Genomic DNA, 17,603 nt, shown 5'->3' on the forward strand with positions numbered 1-17,603 from the left:
AGAGGGTCCTCAAAAAATTAAGAACTACCATGTGATCCAGCAATTCCACTTCTGGGTATATATCCAAAGAAGATGAAGGCAGGATCTCAAAGAGATATCTGCACTCTCATGTTCATTGCAGCATTATTCACAACAGCCAAGATATGATGCACAACCTAGGTGTCCATCACCAGATGAATGGATAAGGAAAATGTAAGTAAGTGTGTGTGTATGAATATTATTCGGCCATAAGAAAGGAGACCCTGCCATTTGTGACAAGATGGATGGACCCTGAGGCATTATGCTAAGTGAAGTAAGTCAGAAAGAAAGGGACAAATACTATATGATATGACTTGTATGTGGAATCTAAAAGAGACAAACTATTAGAGGCAGAGAGTGGAATGACAGTTGCCAGTGGCTAGGCCGTGAAGGAAATGGGGAGATGTTGGTCAAAGAGTATAAACTTCCTGTTATAAGATGAATAAGTTCTAGGGATCTATTGTACAGCATGGTGATTATAGTTAATAACACTGTATTATATACTTAAAAGTTGTTAAGAGAGTAGATAGATCTTAAATGTTCGCACCACGAAAAAAGAAACAGTAATTATGTGATATGATGGAGGTGTTACCTAAAGCTATGGTGGTTATCATTTTGCAATACGTAAGTATCAAATCAATATGTTGTACACCTTAAACGTATACAATGTCATATGTCAATTATATGTCAATAAAGCTGGAAAAAAACAAATGACAAAGGGAAAAGATAACCATCTACAAACCAAGGCGAGGCCTCAGAAAAAAATCAACCCTGCTGACAACTTGATCTCAAGCCTTCTAGCTTCCAGAACTATGAAAAATAAATTTTTGTTATTCAAGCCACCTCCCCCAAAAAAGGTACAACAAACAACATAAAGTGCAAATTATAGTGTTTACTCTTAGATTTGAAATATTTATAACTTAGCGTAGGAAACATTTGGAAAAGTATTTAGAAATATTTTTGCATTTTTGGATAATACTGATTATCCATATAGATAGTTCTGTACTAGTCCCTTTTAGCAGCATTCAACTTATGTGAGGTAGTAAAGTGTACATAATGTGATTTAGCCAATTTCTAGTAAACTCGGTAAACTGTTAGATTACAGCTATTTTACCTCAGATTTATTAGCCTGCCTATATTGGGGCTGTCGGGCTTATCCAAATTTAAAATTCTGCAGTTCTGAGTAGCTATGCAGACACAGATTGAAAACCATTGGGTCTTCCCTACCACTACTGAGAGAGAAAAAATAAATAAGGTAATAGTTTTTCTCTAGAATTTAAGGGAATTAGAAAATGCCAATAATTTTAAGTTTGCTGTTCAGTATATGTATAAAATAACATATATCTGGCTTATGTTTCTAAAGTGAATTATTTATTAGGACTTGAAAGAAAAAAGTAGTTATCTGTACTACAGGTAGCAAAATCCATCTTAATCTCTTAATCCTTTTTATTGCTCAAATATGAGCATTATTCATACATATCCATTAACTTAGGGGTTAATTAGTAAGATCCTGAACTAAAATAAGACGGAAAGTGTAGTATTAAAAATCATGACTTATAGAAGCTAAGGGAAGATGGCAGGCATGGTAAGTATAAAATTTAAGTCATGATTTTACTTCATAAGGAAAACTTTATAATAACAGAAAATGCATTTTTTAATAAATAAAAAGGAGATAGCTGTGAATAAAAGTACCTCTATTAGGTAAAAGATTTCTATAATTTCATTCTATTACAGGTAATTCATACAGAACTCTCCTTATGATTTCACTGCATATTCTCTTGTTATTTTAATGACGCCTCTGCAGTTTGACTTGAGTATAACTTCACATTTATAGACCACTGTCTATTCACTCATGACTTTATGCCACCCCCCAAAAAATGTCATATGAAGACTATTTCTTTTTTGAGATAAGGAAACTATGATCCAGAATTTTTATATTATCTTGCTATTCATAATTACACACAGAATTTCCTATTTTATTCAATATATGTTCTTGTTATTCAACATATGCAATATCTACAACCTGACTTTAGGAAACTGACTCTTAGCAATCATCTAGCAGAGCCTTAAAAGAGAAAGTTCCACACAGCAAGTACTTTCCACCACAGTCTTAGCTAGGTTATTCTTGAATCCTTCCATGCCTTACAGAAAAAGCAATGAGTCTTCTGTAAACCACACCCAGGAGTGTGATGGCGAGCACCACCATTCCACACACCAGGCTGAAAGCCCATCGTGGACCCCAGGCAGCGTACACTTGGCTGATGAAGACAGGTCCAAGGATCCGTGCTGCACTTCCAGACGCTGTTAACCAGCCCATGTACACACCCTGTTGGGGGAGAAGCAAACTGATACTCAGGTGTAGTTATTTTAAAAGCAAGGATGATGCTAATATTACCAAACTATGACAAACACAAGAATCACTTCCTCTGTTATTTTTAAATTAAAGTACCTCTCTATAAATACAGCAAATAATGAGCAATAAACTTATCTGATATACTGTTTAGGAAAATAAAAGTATAAAAGAACGAACACTGTCTGCTGAAATGATTCATAAATTTACTTTTTAAGGCTACCATTTATTCTGTACTTGCTATTTTCCAGACACTGTGTCAGGTGCTCTACATATATTGTTTCCAACGTTCACAAATTTCTATGATTGGTTTTATACCCACTTAACAAATGTGGAAGCTAAAGCTCAGAAAATTCAAGTAACTTATCCAAGAGATATGAAGCCCTGTTTGGCTGACTCCACTGTAGTAATTTCCACTATACCACAATGTCACTGCTCCAACTACTGTATCCAAAACTATAGCCCATACAATATACCCAAGAACGTGCAATGCAGCATTACTTTTAATATCCTCCAATTGTAAATAACCTGTCAAGCGTGGATTAAGTAAATAGACTATGGTACATTTAATAAATGGAATGCTAAACAGTTGCTTAAAAGAATATGGTCTTATACAGAATAAGATCTTATAACAAGAATAACATCTCTATACACATTGACATGGAAAGAAGACCACGGTATATTAAGGGGAAAAAAAAATCCAAGGTGTAAAAAAGGTTTATATACATGAGATATAATTCATTTTATCTTTTTTTAAAAAGGCATGAGGGTGGATATGTTTGAAAAGGCATAAAAAATATCATGACGTGTACAAATGAAGTAAATAGTGGTTGACTTTAGTGTGATGGAGGTAAGGAGAGCCTTCCTTTTCTGCTATATACATTTCAAATTACTTGAATTTTGTTACAACCATCATATATTGTTTTTGTAATTAATATGCTTTTATTCTTGATTTTGAAAATGTGAAAATATAACTTTATAGATTAAAAAACCCAGAAATTACCAAATGTTTTACCTATTATTATAGCTTTAATACACTGATGTTAAAATATTTTTCTTTGCTTTATTTCAATAAACATTAATTTCTACCTTGAAAATGTAAAACTATCAATTTAATTTTTATAAAGAACAAGATACTATTTTCATTTTGTTGCCATTTAAATAACTGCTACTAAAAAGAAAAGTCAGAAGTAAAACCTGGAAATAAGCTAAATATATAATAATAGGAAAATGACTAAATAAATGATGGTACATACATAAGATAGAATATGTCTCCATTAAAAATAATTCCCTAAAAGAAAATTAAATGTCATGGGAGAATATTTACAGCATATTGTTATATTTCTTTAAAAAAGCAGATTACACGGACTTCCCTGGTAGCACAGTGGTTAAGAATCTGCCTGCCAATGCAGGGGACACGGGTTCAAGCCCTGGTCCCAGAAGATCCCACGTGCCGCGGAGCAACTAAGCCCATGCGCTGCAACTACTGAGCCTGCACTCTAAAGCCTGTGAGCCACAACTACTGAGCCCATGCGCCTAGATCCCATGCTCCACAACAGGAGAAGCCACCCAGTGAGAAACCCGCACACCACAACCAAGAGTAGCCCCCACTCGCAGCAACCAGAGAAAGCCCACGCAACAAAGACCTAACACGGCCAAAAACAAAACAAAGAAATACAGAATGGTCACAAAAAATGTGAGTGCTTACAAGTATACCTCATGCAATTGCAGTTTCATGCTAGCTGACTCACCTGAGGTTTTGGCCCCAGAATTTTTGAATATAATGTATATGACATAACATTGCAGGATGGATAGCCTATTCCAATTAGCACAGCTGATGTGAGGAACTGGGCCAGATGGATCATGGGGGTGTAGAGGCACCAGGCTTGTTCAACTGGGCAACCAGTTGGTCCTTCATTGTGATCTTCTCTTGGAATCTTCCAAAGAGTAATAATTATTTCTCCAAATGTGGTATTAGGGATTGAATTATTATGTAAATCTGTAAGAACAAAATCAGTACAGTGTATTACTTGTTAATTTAAATGAATAACAGGGGCTAACATTATAGAATTATGTATAGCTATACCTTCCCACTGTATTTTGGGAAACTGATGTCCCCAAGGTAACAAGATAAAGAAGCCAACCCATACAACAATGAGTCCTCCCAGCAGAATAGCACGCTCGCCAACCCTGTTAAAGGAGAGAAACTGTTACTAAAAAATGAAACATTGTATTATAACATAGCTTCATTACTTTTAGAATTTTTAAGACTATAAATAAAATAATATCTTGATACTTTTAGTGATATACTAATTAAAACGAATGCAAAATATAATTTCCCACTAAAAGGAACCAGGACTCCTCTGAAAACTGGCTGATATCAGGTCTGGGACAGAAAATATATAAGATGAGCCTGGACATCTTATCATAACAGGAAGAACAGAAATTACCAGTGACTACTAGGTTATGATTACAAGGACTCAGAGGGAATTCCCTGGAGGTCCAGTGGTTAGGGCTGTGAGCTTCTACTGTAGGGGGCACGGGTTCAATCCCTGGTCGGGGAACTAAGATCCTGCAGACCTCACGGCGTGGCCCCCCACCAAAAAAAAGGACTCAGAGCCAATTTGAGGAAGCTGGCTAAGAATATGACAACATGAACACCAAAAAGAACAGTAATGACAATGGCTTGAAACACATCACAATGTTATTTATAAATTCATACTATATTAAAATAAAATACTCTTGGTCATTTTTAGAGGATGTTAGGGAACCCACTCAGTATTTTAAAAATCAGTTAATAAAAGAAAAGGATCACCCTATCTCTCCTACAAAAACTGTACCTCAGGATAACCAAATAGGTAGTGATGGAAAAGTTCTCTTTATAGAAAGTGTTCCAGCAAATAAATAAAGGAATGATAGAATTAAAATACCAGCATTTTACACTGATCTATTAATAAATTAATGGATCTAAGGAATGGTCAATGGCCACTTACATCATAAAAAGAGATAAACAAAACTTTACATTTCTCCTGATGTAAGCACATACCACCACCTATAAAACATTCTTGCCAAAAAACTGAACTCAAATCTCATCAAGCTTCTAGATCTAAGTACCAATTTTCAAGAAATATAGTAAACACAGGAAAATATTAAAAAACAAACAAAGACACCACAGGGATTTATTCAACAAGATCCAAAATGTGGGAAACTATAGGGCAAACATCTTGGTTGCTTCAATTTGTAAGGGAGAAAAAGAGGGAGATGGAAGAGATGGTAAAGAAACTTATAGATTAAAAGAGACTTAAGAAACGTAAGAGCCTGAGTCAAGTGAGTAAGCTGTGAAATAAAACAATATAAAACAAAACAAATTTTTTTTAAAATTTGAGACAGTGGAGAAAATTTGAATACTCCCTGGATATCTGATGATATTTAGAAATCACTGTTAATTTTTTTAGATGTGATAAATGCTGTCATCATTAACTTTTAGAGATACATACTGAAATATTTATGGAAGACATGAAATGATGTCTAACATCAGCTTCAAAATAATCCAGATGTAGGGGATAGGCAGTGTGGAGTAGGTGGAGGTATAGATGAATCAAGATTGTCCAAGGTTATAATTGTTGAAGCTAGGCAATAGATATTAAACATTCAGTACATGATTCTCTCTGTACCTTTGTATATGTTTGAAATTTTCCATAACAAACAATGAAATATACAGGGACTTCCCTGGTGGCACAGTGGTTGGGAATTCAATCCCTGGTCCAGGAGGATCCCACATGATGTGGAGCAGCTGAACCCGCGAGCCACAACTGCTGAGCCTGCGTGCCACAACTACTGAAGCCCATGCGCCTGGAGCCCTTGCTCTGCAACGGGAGAGGCCACTGCAATGAGAGGCCCGTACACCGTGGCAAGGAGTGGCCCCCACTCGCTGCAACTGGAGAGAGCCTGCATGCAGTGACGAGGACCCAATGCAGCCAAGAATGAATGGATTAATTAATTAATTTTTAAAATAAAATATGCAGACAAGAGCAAAGATTCCTAAAACAAAACAAACAAACCCAACACCTCCCATTACCCTCAGAATACCTACAAGGCTTCACATCTTTCCAACCTGATCTTCTCCCATTTGCCATTATTCTCATTCTTCTCTGGCCAAAACGGCCTTTCTGCTTCTTCCTTAAACGTACAAAGCACAGTCTTCTGGGGCAAGAGAGTTTCAGGCCACTGCATGGCTGTTCTCTGACTTCACTGAGGTCTCTGCTTGGATGTAACTTCCGTTTGAGCTGCCCTCCATGAGCAGTCAATCAAAACAACACTTCCCCTCTCTCCCAACCCTGCCTTGCCACTTTTTATTCTCTTCCTCTGCTCTATTCTTCATAGTACTTCCCATGACCTGATTTCACATTTGTTTATTGGCTTTCCCTCCAGTAGAATACAAGCTCTTTGAAGGACATGAAATTGGATCATCTGTAAGAATGCCTATCAGCAGGACCACTCTACTTCTGTAGCAAGATGTAATGCATGTACTATTATTTAACTTTGAATATGAATCTATGTCTATGTCTATATCTTGGCCCCTCTACTTGGCTCTATAAGGATAGGAATCTTCGTAGTATTCCCCATAACACCTAACCCTACACACCGACTCAATATTTGTTAATTGATTTTAGAACTTTATTAAAGTTCTAAAGTATTGTTAAAATATTTTAGGAATAATTAAATCATTAGAACTGTCTAAATTTATCAACTAATGTTCCACTCCAGAATATATGAATGAACTTAATTTTATACAAGTATTTTTCTTAGTGTGCTCTTTACAGTTATACTTTTACAAAATGCTTCTTTTAAAAAGTGTTCTGTGATCAAAGTTACAAAAAACTTTGCGAAATGCTACGTACTCTTGTCATTAAGGTGATATAGTATATATACTGAAGATTTAGAAGTTTTAGAGTAAAGAAGTTTGGTGATTTTAACCAGAATTTTCCACACTTAACCATTAATCTTTCACAGCAGAACAATGTTTTATGAAATACGCTTATAGAAATACTTTAAATAAAACATAATATACAAAAGATACGTTAGAAGACAATTATTCACTTTGTAAAATATCTTGCTTTACCAAAGAATATACTACATGGTACAGAAATATGCTCCCTTAATAAATTTTAAATCTGTTTGCAAACATTCAAGGACTAAAACTCATGCATAATGACAGAAAAGCTTTATATTACTTTACTAATATATTCATTTACATCATTAGGTCTGTTTCATGTTTCACTTTAAAAAAAAAAAAAAGACTTGAAATAAAACCAAAGACAAATAACCTACTTTTTGGAAAGTAATTTTATCCCCATGAAAATAATAACTGCCTCAACTCCAAGAGCAGCAAGTATTATGCCATCATATAACACAGCTTGTTCTCTGGTCCAGGCATACATATCCATTGTTAATGGAGTAACAATTCTAAGAAAAATAAAAAAGAAATTATTCTTCTTTTATTTCAATCATAGGCATTGTTATTTAAAGTTGAAATAGTAAGATTTAATAATGATACCAACACATTCAAGAATCTGCATCCCTTTTAAAAATGACACCAGATCTACAGAAACAAAAATTTTAAGACATTTTAAGTACATTTTGTTGTAACATGCACAAGCTACTAAGTTTGGCTGTTTGCATTTTTATTTTTTAATATTTACTGTAATTATATAAGTAACATGTCCAACACTGCAAAAAGTTTGAAAAACAGGAAAAGGAAACAAACCAACCATAATTCCTACCATTCTAATATAATTAAAAAATCATGGTTGTGTTTTGATTTAAACTGGTCTCTTTTCAATGAAATAATGTTACTATGATTAAGTTATTAACTTACTATGATTAAGTTATTAGAAACTTCTGGGATTTTTTTTCTCTTCTCTGTCTCTTTCATACCTATCTTTGAATGTACATATTTTTCTCCCTACCTCCGAATGCTGCTCTTCCTTTATATGAATATCTGTCTCCTTCCTTGCCAAGCTTCTTTTCCTACTTTCTGTCTCCTTCTGTTAACTGGCTAAAAAAGGAATTTCAAAATATTCATTCTTTTAAAAAAAAATCACCATCTTTAATTTTAAAATCAGATGAGCTGCTTTGGAAGATAGTTCACTCATTTCTCAATAAGTGAAACACAGAATTATCATATGATCCACTTCCTGGTATATACCCAAAAGAACTGAAAGCAGGGACTCAGATACTTGTACACTAATGTTCATAGTAGTATTATTTACAATAGCCAAAAGATGGAAATAACCCACATTTCCACTGACAGATGAATGGATAAACAAAATTGGTATATAAATAACAGTGGAATATTATTCAGCCATAAAAAGGTATAAAATTCTGACACATGCTACAACATGGATGAACCTTGAAAACATCATGCCAAGTGAAACATACAAGACAAAAAATGACAAAAGATGCATGATTCCACTCGTATGAAGTACCTAAAATAGGCAAATTCATAAAGAAAGAAAGGCGAATAGAGCAAACCAGGGGCTGGGTGAGGGGGAATGGGACTTAGTGATAAATGGGTGTAGCACTTCTGTTTGGGATGATAAAAAGGTTCTGGAAACGGGTGGTGGTAATGGTTGCACAACACTGTGAATGTATTTAATGCCACTGAATTGTGCAATTAAAAGTAATTAAAATGGTACATCTGAAACAAATACATTATTATATACAAATCTGGCCTCAATAAAAACAAAAGAAAATATGGCAGAAAAGCTCTAAGAATCATAGCAGACTACAAGTTTAATACATGTCCAATAACATGGTTCAAAAATGGGAAATAAATATACAAGAGAATAAATTATATCCTTTAAATTGAAAAAAGAAGTTAAAATAGTAAGTTTATGTTATGTATATTTACCATAATAAAATAAATACCCCCAAAATCAGATGAGCTAAAAATTCCATGTATCTCAATAATTAAAAAAAAAAAAAAATCAAGTATATCTGGCATAAAATGTACTGGCATAAAAATGTAACAATATATCAAAAAGTGAAAAAAACAAATTGTCAAATGATAATATCACATATTCTTGTTGGTTTAAAGACACACACACACACACACACACACACACATACCCCTTAATACTTACAGTTGTATAGAAAAAAATGTTTCAAAACAACACACACTGAAGTATTAGCAGTGGTTACCTCCAGGGAAAGAAGTGGATGTGGAAATACAGTTGTAGTGTTTGGAATATTTACAAGAATATACTATTTTAATAATGGAAAGGTATTTTAAAAATTAAAAAGCCATATGACAAGGGACGTCCCTGGTGGTCCAGTGGGTAAAACTCTGCATACCCAACGCAGGGGGCCCGGGTTCAATCCCTGGTTAGGGAACTAGATCCCGCAGGCATGCTGCAACTTTTAAGAGTTCGCATGCTGCAACTAAGAGTGCACATGTCGCAACTAAGAAGTCCGTATGCTGCATCTAAAAAGATCCCACATGCTGCAACTAAGACCCAGTACGACCAAAATAAATAAATAAATAAATAAATATTTTTAAAAATAAATAAATATATATTTTTTAAAGCCATATGGTAACTAACAGTCAACAAAGCCTACACGAGGCAGAGATTTTGTAATATACTAGCTTTCTTCAGGATCAGAGCTTAAACAGAGTTAAAATTTCTAGACTGAACCCAACATATATAAGTAGGGTGCTGCAGGACAGAAGGGAGTGGCAGGATATATTTAAAGTGATGAAAGGGAAAAACTTACAACCAAGATTACTCTACCCAGCAAGGATCTCATTCAGATTCAACAGAGAAATCAAAAGCTTTACAGACAAGCAAAAGCTAAGAGAATTCAACACCACCAAACCAGCTCTACAACAAATTCTAAAGAAACTTCTCTAGGAGGGAAACACAAGAGGAGAAAAAGACCCACAAAAACAAACCCAAAACAATTAAGAAAATGGTAATTGGAGCATACATATCGATAATTACCTTGAATGTAAATGGATTAAATGCTCCAACCAAAAGACAAAGACTGGCTGAATGGATACAAAAACAAGACCCATATATAAGCTGTCTACAAGAGGCCCACTTCAGGGATTTTCCTGGTGGCACAATGGTTAAGAATCTGCCTGCCAACACAGGGGACAGGGGTTCGATCCCTGGTCCGGGAAGATCCCACATATTGCTAAGCAACTAAGCCCGTGACCCACAACTACTGAGCCTGCACTCTAAAGCCTGCAAGCCACAACTACTGAGCCCGCATGCCACAACTACTGAGGCCCATGTGCCTAGAGCCCGTGCTCCACAACAAGAGAAGCCACTGCAATGAGAAGCCCACACACCACAATGAAGAATAGCCCTCGCTCGCCACAACTAGAGAAAGCCCAAGCGCAGCAACAAAGACCCAACACAGCCAAAAATAAATTAATTAATTAAAATAATAAAAAAGAGAAGACCCACTTCAGACCTAGGGACACATACAGACTGAAAGTGAGGAGACAGAAAAAGATGTGCCATGCAAATGGAAATCAAAAGAAAGCTGGAGTAGCAAGACTCATATCGGATAAAATAGACTTTAAAATAAAGACTGTTAAAAGAGATAAGGAAGGACACTACATAATGATCAATGGATCAATCCAAGAAGAGGATATAACAATTAAAAATATTTATGCACCCAGCATAGGAGCACCTCAATACATAAGGCAAATGCTAACAGCCATAAAAGGGGAAATCGACAGTAACACAATAATAGTGGGGGACTTTAACACCCCACTTACACCAACAGACAGATCATCCAGACAGAAAATAAATAAGGAAATACAAGCTTTAAATGACACAACAGACCAGATAGATTTAATTGATATTTATAGGACAGCCCACCCGAAAGCGGCAGAATACACTTTCTTCTCAAGTGCACATGGAACATTCTCCAGGATAGATCACATCTTGGATCACAAAACAAGCCTCGGAAAATTTAAGAAAACTGAAATCATATGAAGCATCTTTTCCAACCACAACGCTATGTGATTAGAAATCAATTACAGGAAAAAAACTGTAAAAAACACAAACACATGGAGGGTAAACAATACACTACTAAATGACCAAGAGATCACTGAAGAAATCAAAGTGGAAATTTTTTAAAATACATAGAAACAAATAACATGAAAACATGACAACCCAAAACTCATGGGATGCAGCAAATGCAGTTCTAAGAGGGGAGTTTATAGTAATTCAATCTCACCTCAGGAAACAAGAAAAATCTCAAATACACAATCTAAACTTACACCTAAAGCAACTAGAGAAAGAAGAACAAAAAACACCAAAGTTAGTAGAAAGAAAGAAATCATAAAGATCAGAATAGAAATAAATGAAATAGAAATGAGGAAAACAATAGCAAAGATCAATAAAACTAAAAGTTGGTTCTTTGAGAACAGAAACAAAATTGATAAACCTTTAGCCAGACTCAACAAGAAAAAAGGGAGAGTATTCAAATCAGTAACATTAGAAATGAAAAAGGAGAAATTACAACTGACACCACAGAAATACAATGGCTCAGAAGAGACTACTTCAAGCAACTATATGCCAATAAAATGGACAACCTGGAAGAAATGGACAAATTCATAGAAAGGTACAACATTCCAAGACTGATTCAAGAAGAATTAAAAAATATAAACAGATGAATCACAAGTAATGAAATTCAAACTGTAATTATAAAGCTTGCAGCAAATAAAAGTCCAGAACCAGACGGCTTCACAGGCAAATTCTATCAAACATTTAGAGAAGAGCTAACATCTATCCTTCTCAAACTCTTCCAAAAAATTGCAGAGGAAGGAACACTCCCAAACTCGTTCTACAAGGCCACAATCACCCTGATACTGAAACCAGACAAAGATAACACCAAACAAGGAAATTACAGACCAATATCACTGATGAACATAGACGCAAAAATCCTAAACAAAATTCTAGCAAACAGAAACCAACAACACATTAAAAGGATCACACACCACGATCAAGTGGGATTTATCCCAGGGATGCAAGGATTCTTCAATATATGAAATCAATCAATGTGATACACCATATTAACAAATTAAAGAATAAAAACCATATGATCATATCTCAATAGATGCAGAAAAAGCTTTTGACAAAATTCAACACCTATTTATGATAAAAACTCTCCAGAAAGTGGGCATAGAGGGAACCTATCTCAACATAATAAGGGCCATATATGACAAACCCACAGCAAACATCATTCTCAATGGTGAAAAACAAAGCATTTCCTCTAAGATCAGGAACAAGACAAGGATGTCCACTCTCACCACTAATATTCATCATAGTTTTGGAAGTCCTAGCCATGGCAATCAGAGAACAAAAAGAAATAAAAGCAATACAAATTGGAAAAGAAGTAAAACTGTCACCGTTTGCAGATGACATGATACTATACATAGGTAATCCTAAAGATTCCACCAGAAAACTACTAGAGCTAATCAATGAATTTGGTAAAGTTGCAGGATAAAAATTAAAGCAGAGAAATCTCTTACATTCCTATACACTAAGAACGAAAAATCAGAAAGAGAAATTAAGGAAACAATCTCATTTACCATTGCAACAAAAAAGAATAAGATACCGAGGAATCAACCTACCTAAGGAGGCAAAAGACCTGTACTCAGAAAACTATAAAACACTGATGAAAGAAATCAAAGATGACACAACAGATGGAGAGATATACCATGTTCTTGGATGTGAAGAATCAACCCTGTAAAAATGACTATACTACCCAAAGCAATCTACAGATTCAACTCATTCCCTATCAAATTACCAATGGCATTTTTCACAGAATTAGAACAAAAAATTTTACAATTTATATGGAAACATAAAAGACCCCGAATAGCCAAAGCAATCCTGAGAAAGAAAAATGGAGCTGGAGGAATCAGGCTCCCTGGCTTCAGACTATACTACAAAGCTACAGTAATCAAGACAGTATGGTACTGGCACAAAAACAGAAAAATAGATCAATGGAACAGGATAGAAAGCCCAGAGATAAACCCACACACCTATGGTCACCTAATCTATGACAAATGAGGCAAGAATATACAAGGGTGAAAAGACAGTCTCTTCAATAAGTGGTGCTGGGTAAACGGGATCTCTACAAGTAAAAGAACAAAATTAGAACATTCTCTGACACTATACACAAAAATAAACTCAAAATGGATTAAAAACCTAAATATAAGACCAGACACTATAAAATTCTTAGAGGAAAACATAGAACACTCTATAACATAAATCACAGCAATATCTTTTTGGATCCACCTCCTAGAGTAATGAAAATAAAAACAAAAATAAACAAATGAGACCTAATTAAATTTAAAAGGTTTTGTACAGCAAAGGAAACCATAAACAAAATGAAAAGACAACCCACGGAATGGGAGAAAATATTTGCAAACAAAGTGACGACCAACAAGGGATTAGTCTCCAAAATATACAAACAGCTCATGCAGCTCAATATCAAAAAAAAAAAACCCAATCAAAAAATGGGAAGAAGATCTAAATAGACATTTCTCCAAAGAAGACATACAGATGGCCAAGAGGCACTTGAAAAGACGCTCAACATCACTAATCATTAGAGAAATGCATATCAAAACTACAATGAGCTATCACCTCACACTGGTCAGAATGGCCATCATCAAAAAATCTACAAACAATAAATGCTGGAGAGGGTGTGGAGAAAAGGGAACCCTCTTGCACTGTTGGTGGGAATGTAAATTGATACAGCCACTATGGAGAACAGTATGGACGTTCATTAAAAAACTAAAAATAGAGCTACCATATGACACTGCAGTCCCACTCCTGGGCATATATCTGGAGAAAACCATAATTCAAAGAGACACATGTACCCCAGTGTTCACTGCAGCACTATTTACAATAGCCAGGACATGGAAACAACCTAAATGTCCATCAACAGATGAAAGGATAAAGAAGATGTGGTACATATATACAATGGAATATTACTCAGCCATAAAAAATTGGGTCATGTGTAGAGATGTGGATGGACCCAGAGTATGTCATACAGAGTAAAGTAAGTCAGAAAGGTAAAAACAAATATAGTATATTAACGCAAATATGTGGAATCTAGAAAAATGGTACAGATGAACGTATCTTCAGGGCAGGAATTGAGACGCAGATGTAGAGAACGGATATGTGGACACGGTGGGGAAGGGGAGGGTGGGATGAATTGGGAGATTAGGATTGACATATATATGCTACCATGTGTAAAACAGATAGCTAGTGGAACCTGCTGTATATAGCACAGGGAGCTCAGCTCAATGCTCTGTGATGATCTAGGTGGGTGGGATCGTGGGGGAAGTGGGAGGGACGCCCCAGAGAGAGGAGATGTATGTATACATATAGCTGATTCACTTCGTTGTACAGCAAAAACTAACACAATACTGTAAAGCAACTATACTCCAATTAAAAAACAAAAAAAGCCATATGATAACTAATGGTCAACAAAGCCTACACAAGGCAGAGATTCTGCAATATACTACGTTTTTTCAGGATCAGGGCTTAAACAGAGTTAAAATTTCTAGACTGAACCCAACATACATATGTAGGGAGCTATATAGCTTAAAGTAAATTAAATTAATACACAAAGTTTTATAAGCATATTTATTACAAAACTCAGAAGAAAGGGAGAAAGACTAGTGAAACAGACTCCCTTATAAGGAAGGAAGATAAGGCAGTAAGATTACAGGCAGAGAATTAACTACATTCAAGTTAAAGGCAAAAAATTTATATATGCTTTTTACATCATGATAAGAAAAATATGCCTTACATAAGGATTTTGAGAATATCTATATTCCTGATTAATATTGCATTAAGAAATACAGGTTATTTACACAATCAGATTTAGATGAAAACAGAAAATAACTTACGTTTCAAAAAGGGCAAAGATAAACAGAATCACAAAAAACAGAACATTCGTGGCCACAACAGCAACTTGATCAATATTTCCTTGGGGGACCTGAACTTCATCTGTACTTGCTGTAGTAAACAGAAGAAAAATTATATTACCTACACAACTAATTTTTCTTATGACACTAAAACAGTGTAAAATTATACGTAGCAAATTCAATGACTAAACATTTAAAATCATTTTTTTAGGCTTTCAAAGCAATTTAAAAATTAACAATTTACATAACAGAAATAACTTTTAAATGGCATTTAAAATTAAAGTGAATTTTCTTCCCAGGACATACACTTCAATTCTGTTACCTACAGGAAATACTCAGATTTTCTATTCGGCGTCTCTCAATCAAAAACAGAAATGTATGTCCATAGAATTCTATAAAATGATCTCATACTAAATACTAAATTTGCTTTAAATTTCAGTTGCAGACTTTTTTCTACCTTACCTAAATTTTAAAGTTACACGGATTTCATGAAGACCTCAAATAGTTTATTAAATAAGTTCTCAGTTCTATGATTCACCTCAATGGATATATATTTTGAATTTCAACAGTACGTAGAATTACTATTAGTAAATATCCTTATTTTTTAACCACAATTTTGTTTAAGTTCTTACGTTATCATTTATATGTTTTGCAAAGAACTACCAAGATTTGATGGTGGTTCTATAAATTAGGAAGGCAAATGAGTTAAGATGTTCACTTATCTTGAACTATATAGTTAAGTAACACACTCAATATAAGCTATATCTGATGTAATTGAGAAATGTGAAGCCATATATGTTGATACATGTATGTATACACATCCATCATGCTACTTTATAATTTACCCACTTATTCAGAGTAAACCAGGTAAGTAATACAAGAATGTATTTATGTTATCTTTAAGTGTATGTGTGGCAGAAGTGGGGGCAGGGGGTGATTTTCCTAAGACACAATAAATTTCTATAATTTTTTCATAATAGTGCCTGACTTTATATCTCAGGATTCCTGAGGAGGAGTTCTTCCTCCAATAATAAGTGAGATTTGAAAATAGTCTGCTATAGTTGGGGGCAATTAAGCACCTTGGACACTTGACATAGGGTTATGACCTCCCTTTCACACAAAGAAAAGCAGTCACACCTTTGTCCAGTTCCTTTTCTGGGATAGACTCTGGTCCCTGTGGGCCTCAAATTATTTTGGATAGACCTCCCTGATTCTCAATCACCATCTAGAAGCCAGTCTTTACTCCTTTGAATCAAATATCAACATTGCCCCAAGTTAGACTGGAGTTTACTTTTCTGCAGCCTCCAACCAGTGCTAGCTTTAGTGGGGAGACTCAGAAATGTTGCATCCTAAACTGTGGGAACTGACTAGGTATCCTAATTATAAGAATTTTAATAAAACACTGCATATTGATTAAAAAACTGTAATTGGAAATTAAATCCTATCCCATGATAACATCTTTAATAATAGGAACAACTTGATGTTTTATCTAAACATTTATTGAAATTTAAAAATGATCTTTGTTTTATAAAAATTATTTTGAAGGACCTAGAAATCTTATGAAAGAAAACAGATCTCTCCTTTTTAAACTCCGATTTGTGCTTTAGAGCAGTGTTGTCCAATAGAACTCTGACGTGATGGAAATGTTCTTTCTCTCTACTGTCCAGTACAGCTGGCTGTTAGTCACATATACCCATTAACTAAGCACTTGACATGTAGCTAGTGTGGGAGTTCCCTGGAGGTCCGGTGGCTAGGACTCGGCGCTTTCACTGATGTGGCCCGGGTTCAATCCCTGGTTAGGGAACTAAGATCCTGCAAGCCACGCCACACAGCCAAAAAAAAAAAAAAAAAATGTAGCTAGTGAGATAGTGAGAATGAGGAATTTCTTAAATGTAATTAAGTTTAAACAGCCAAATATGACTAGTGGCTACCACATTTGACAATGTAGCTGTATGTCTTTGCTACTCAAAGTGTGGTTCATAGACCAGCAGCATCAGTTCCCATAGGAGCTTGTTATAAATGTAGATTCTCCCTCTCCAGGCCTACTGAAACAGACTCTGCATTTTAACAAGGTTCCCAGGTGTTTTCTAAGCATATTAAAGTCAATAAAGCAAGGATCTATATGGTTATCCCCTTCAACTTATGAAAGATTTCTTGTGCATCTTCCCTTTCTCAGCCCCTCAACCTCACCCTCTTTAACTCGCTCATTCTCTTTACCTTTAAAGAGGTAGAGAGATAGGTCTGTTAAGTTAGCATCCTATCTTACATCTTTTC

At 35.0% G+C, this 17,603-nt stretch overlaps 1 protein-coding gene across 7 annotated transcripts in view; it reads right to left on the reverse strand.

Moving 5' to 3' along the window:
• Positions 1-895: 895 nt before the first annotated feature.
• MFSD8 (major facilitator superfamily domain containing 8) overlaps positions 896-17,603 on the reverse strand; it is a 39,383-nt gene continuing 22,675 nt past the window's right edge. For 5 of the 7 annotated variants that reach the window (XM_065877585.1, XM_065877582.1, XM_065877584.1 and 2 more), the window contains 5 exons: positions 15,312-15,420; positions 7,700-7,834; positions 4,455-4,558; positions 4,120-4,367; positions 2,138-2,344 (listed from right to left, as the gene is read on the reverse strand). In XM_065877585.1, the coding sequence (XP_065733657.1) occupies positions 2,138-2,344; positions 4,120-4,367; positions 4,455-4,558; positions 7,700-7,834; positions 15,312-15,420 (803 nt within the window). Of the gene's footprint in view, positions 2,345-4,107; positions 4,368-4,454; positions 4,559-7,699; positions 7,835-15,311; positions 15,421-17,603 lie in introns of all 7 variants that reach the window. The other 2 variants (XM_065877581.1, XM_065877578.1) reach the window with 2 other exon arrangements.

Source organism: Phocoena phocoena, chromosome 5, assembly GCF_963924675.1.
Source record: "Phocoena phocoena chromosome 5, mPhoPho1.1, whole genome shotgun sequence".
Classification (NCBI taxonomy): domain Eukaryota; kingdom Metazoa; phylum Chordata; class Mammalia; order Artiodactyla; family Phocoenidae; genus Phocoena; species Phocoena phocoena.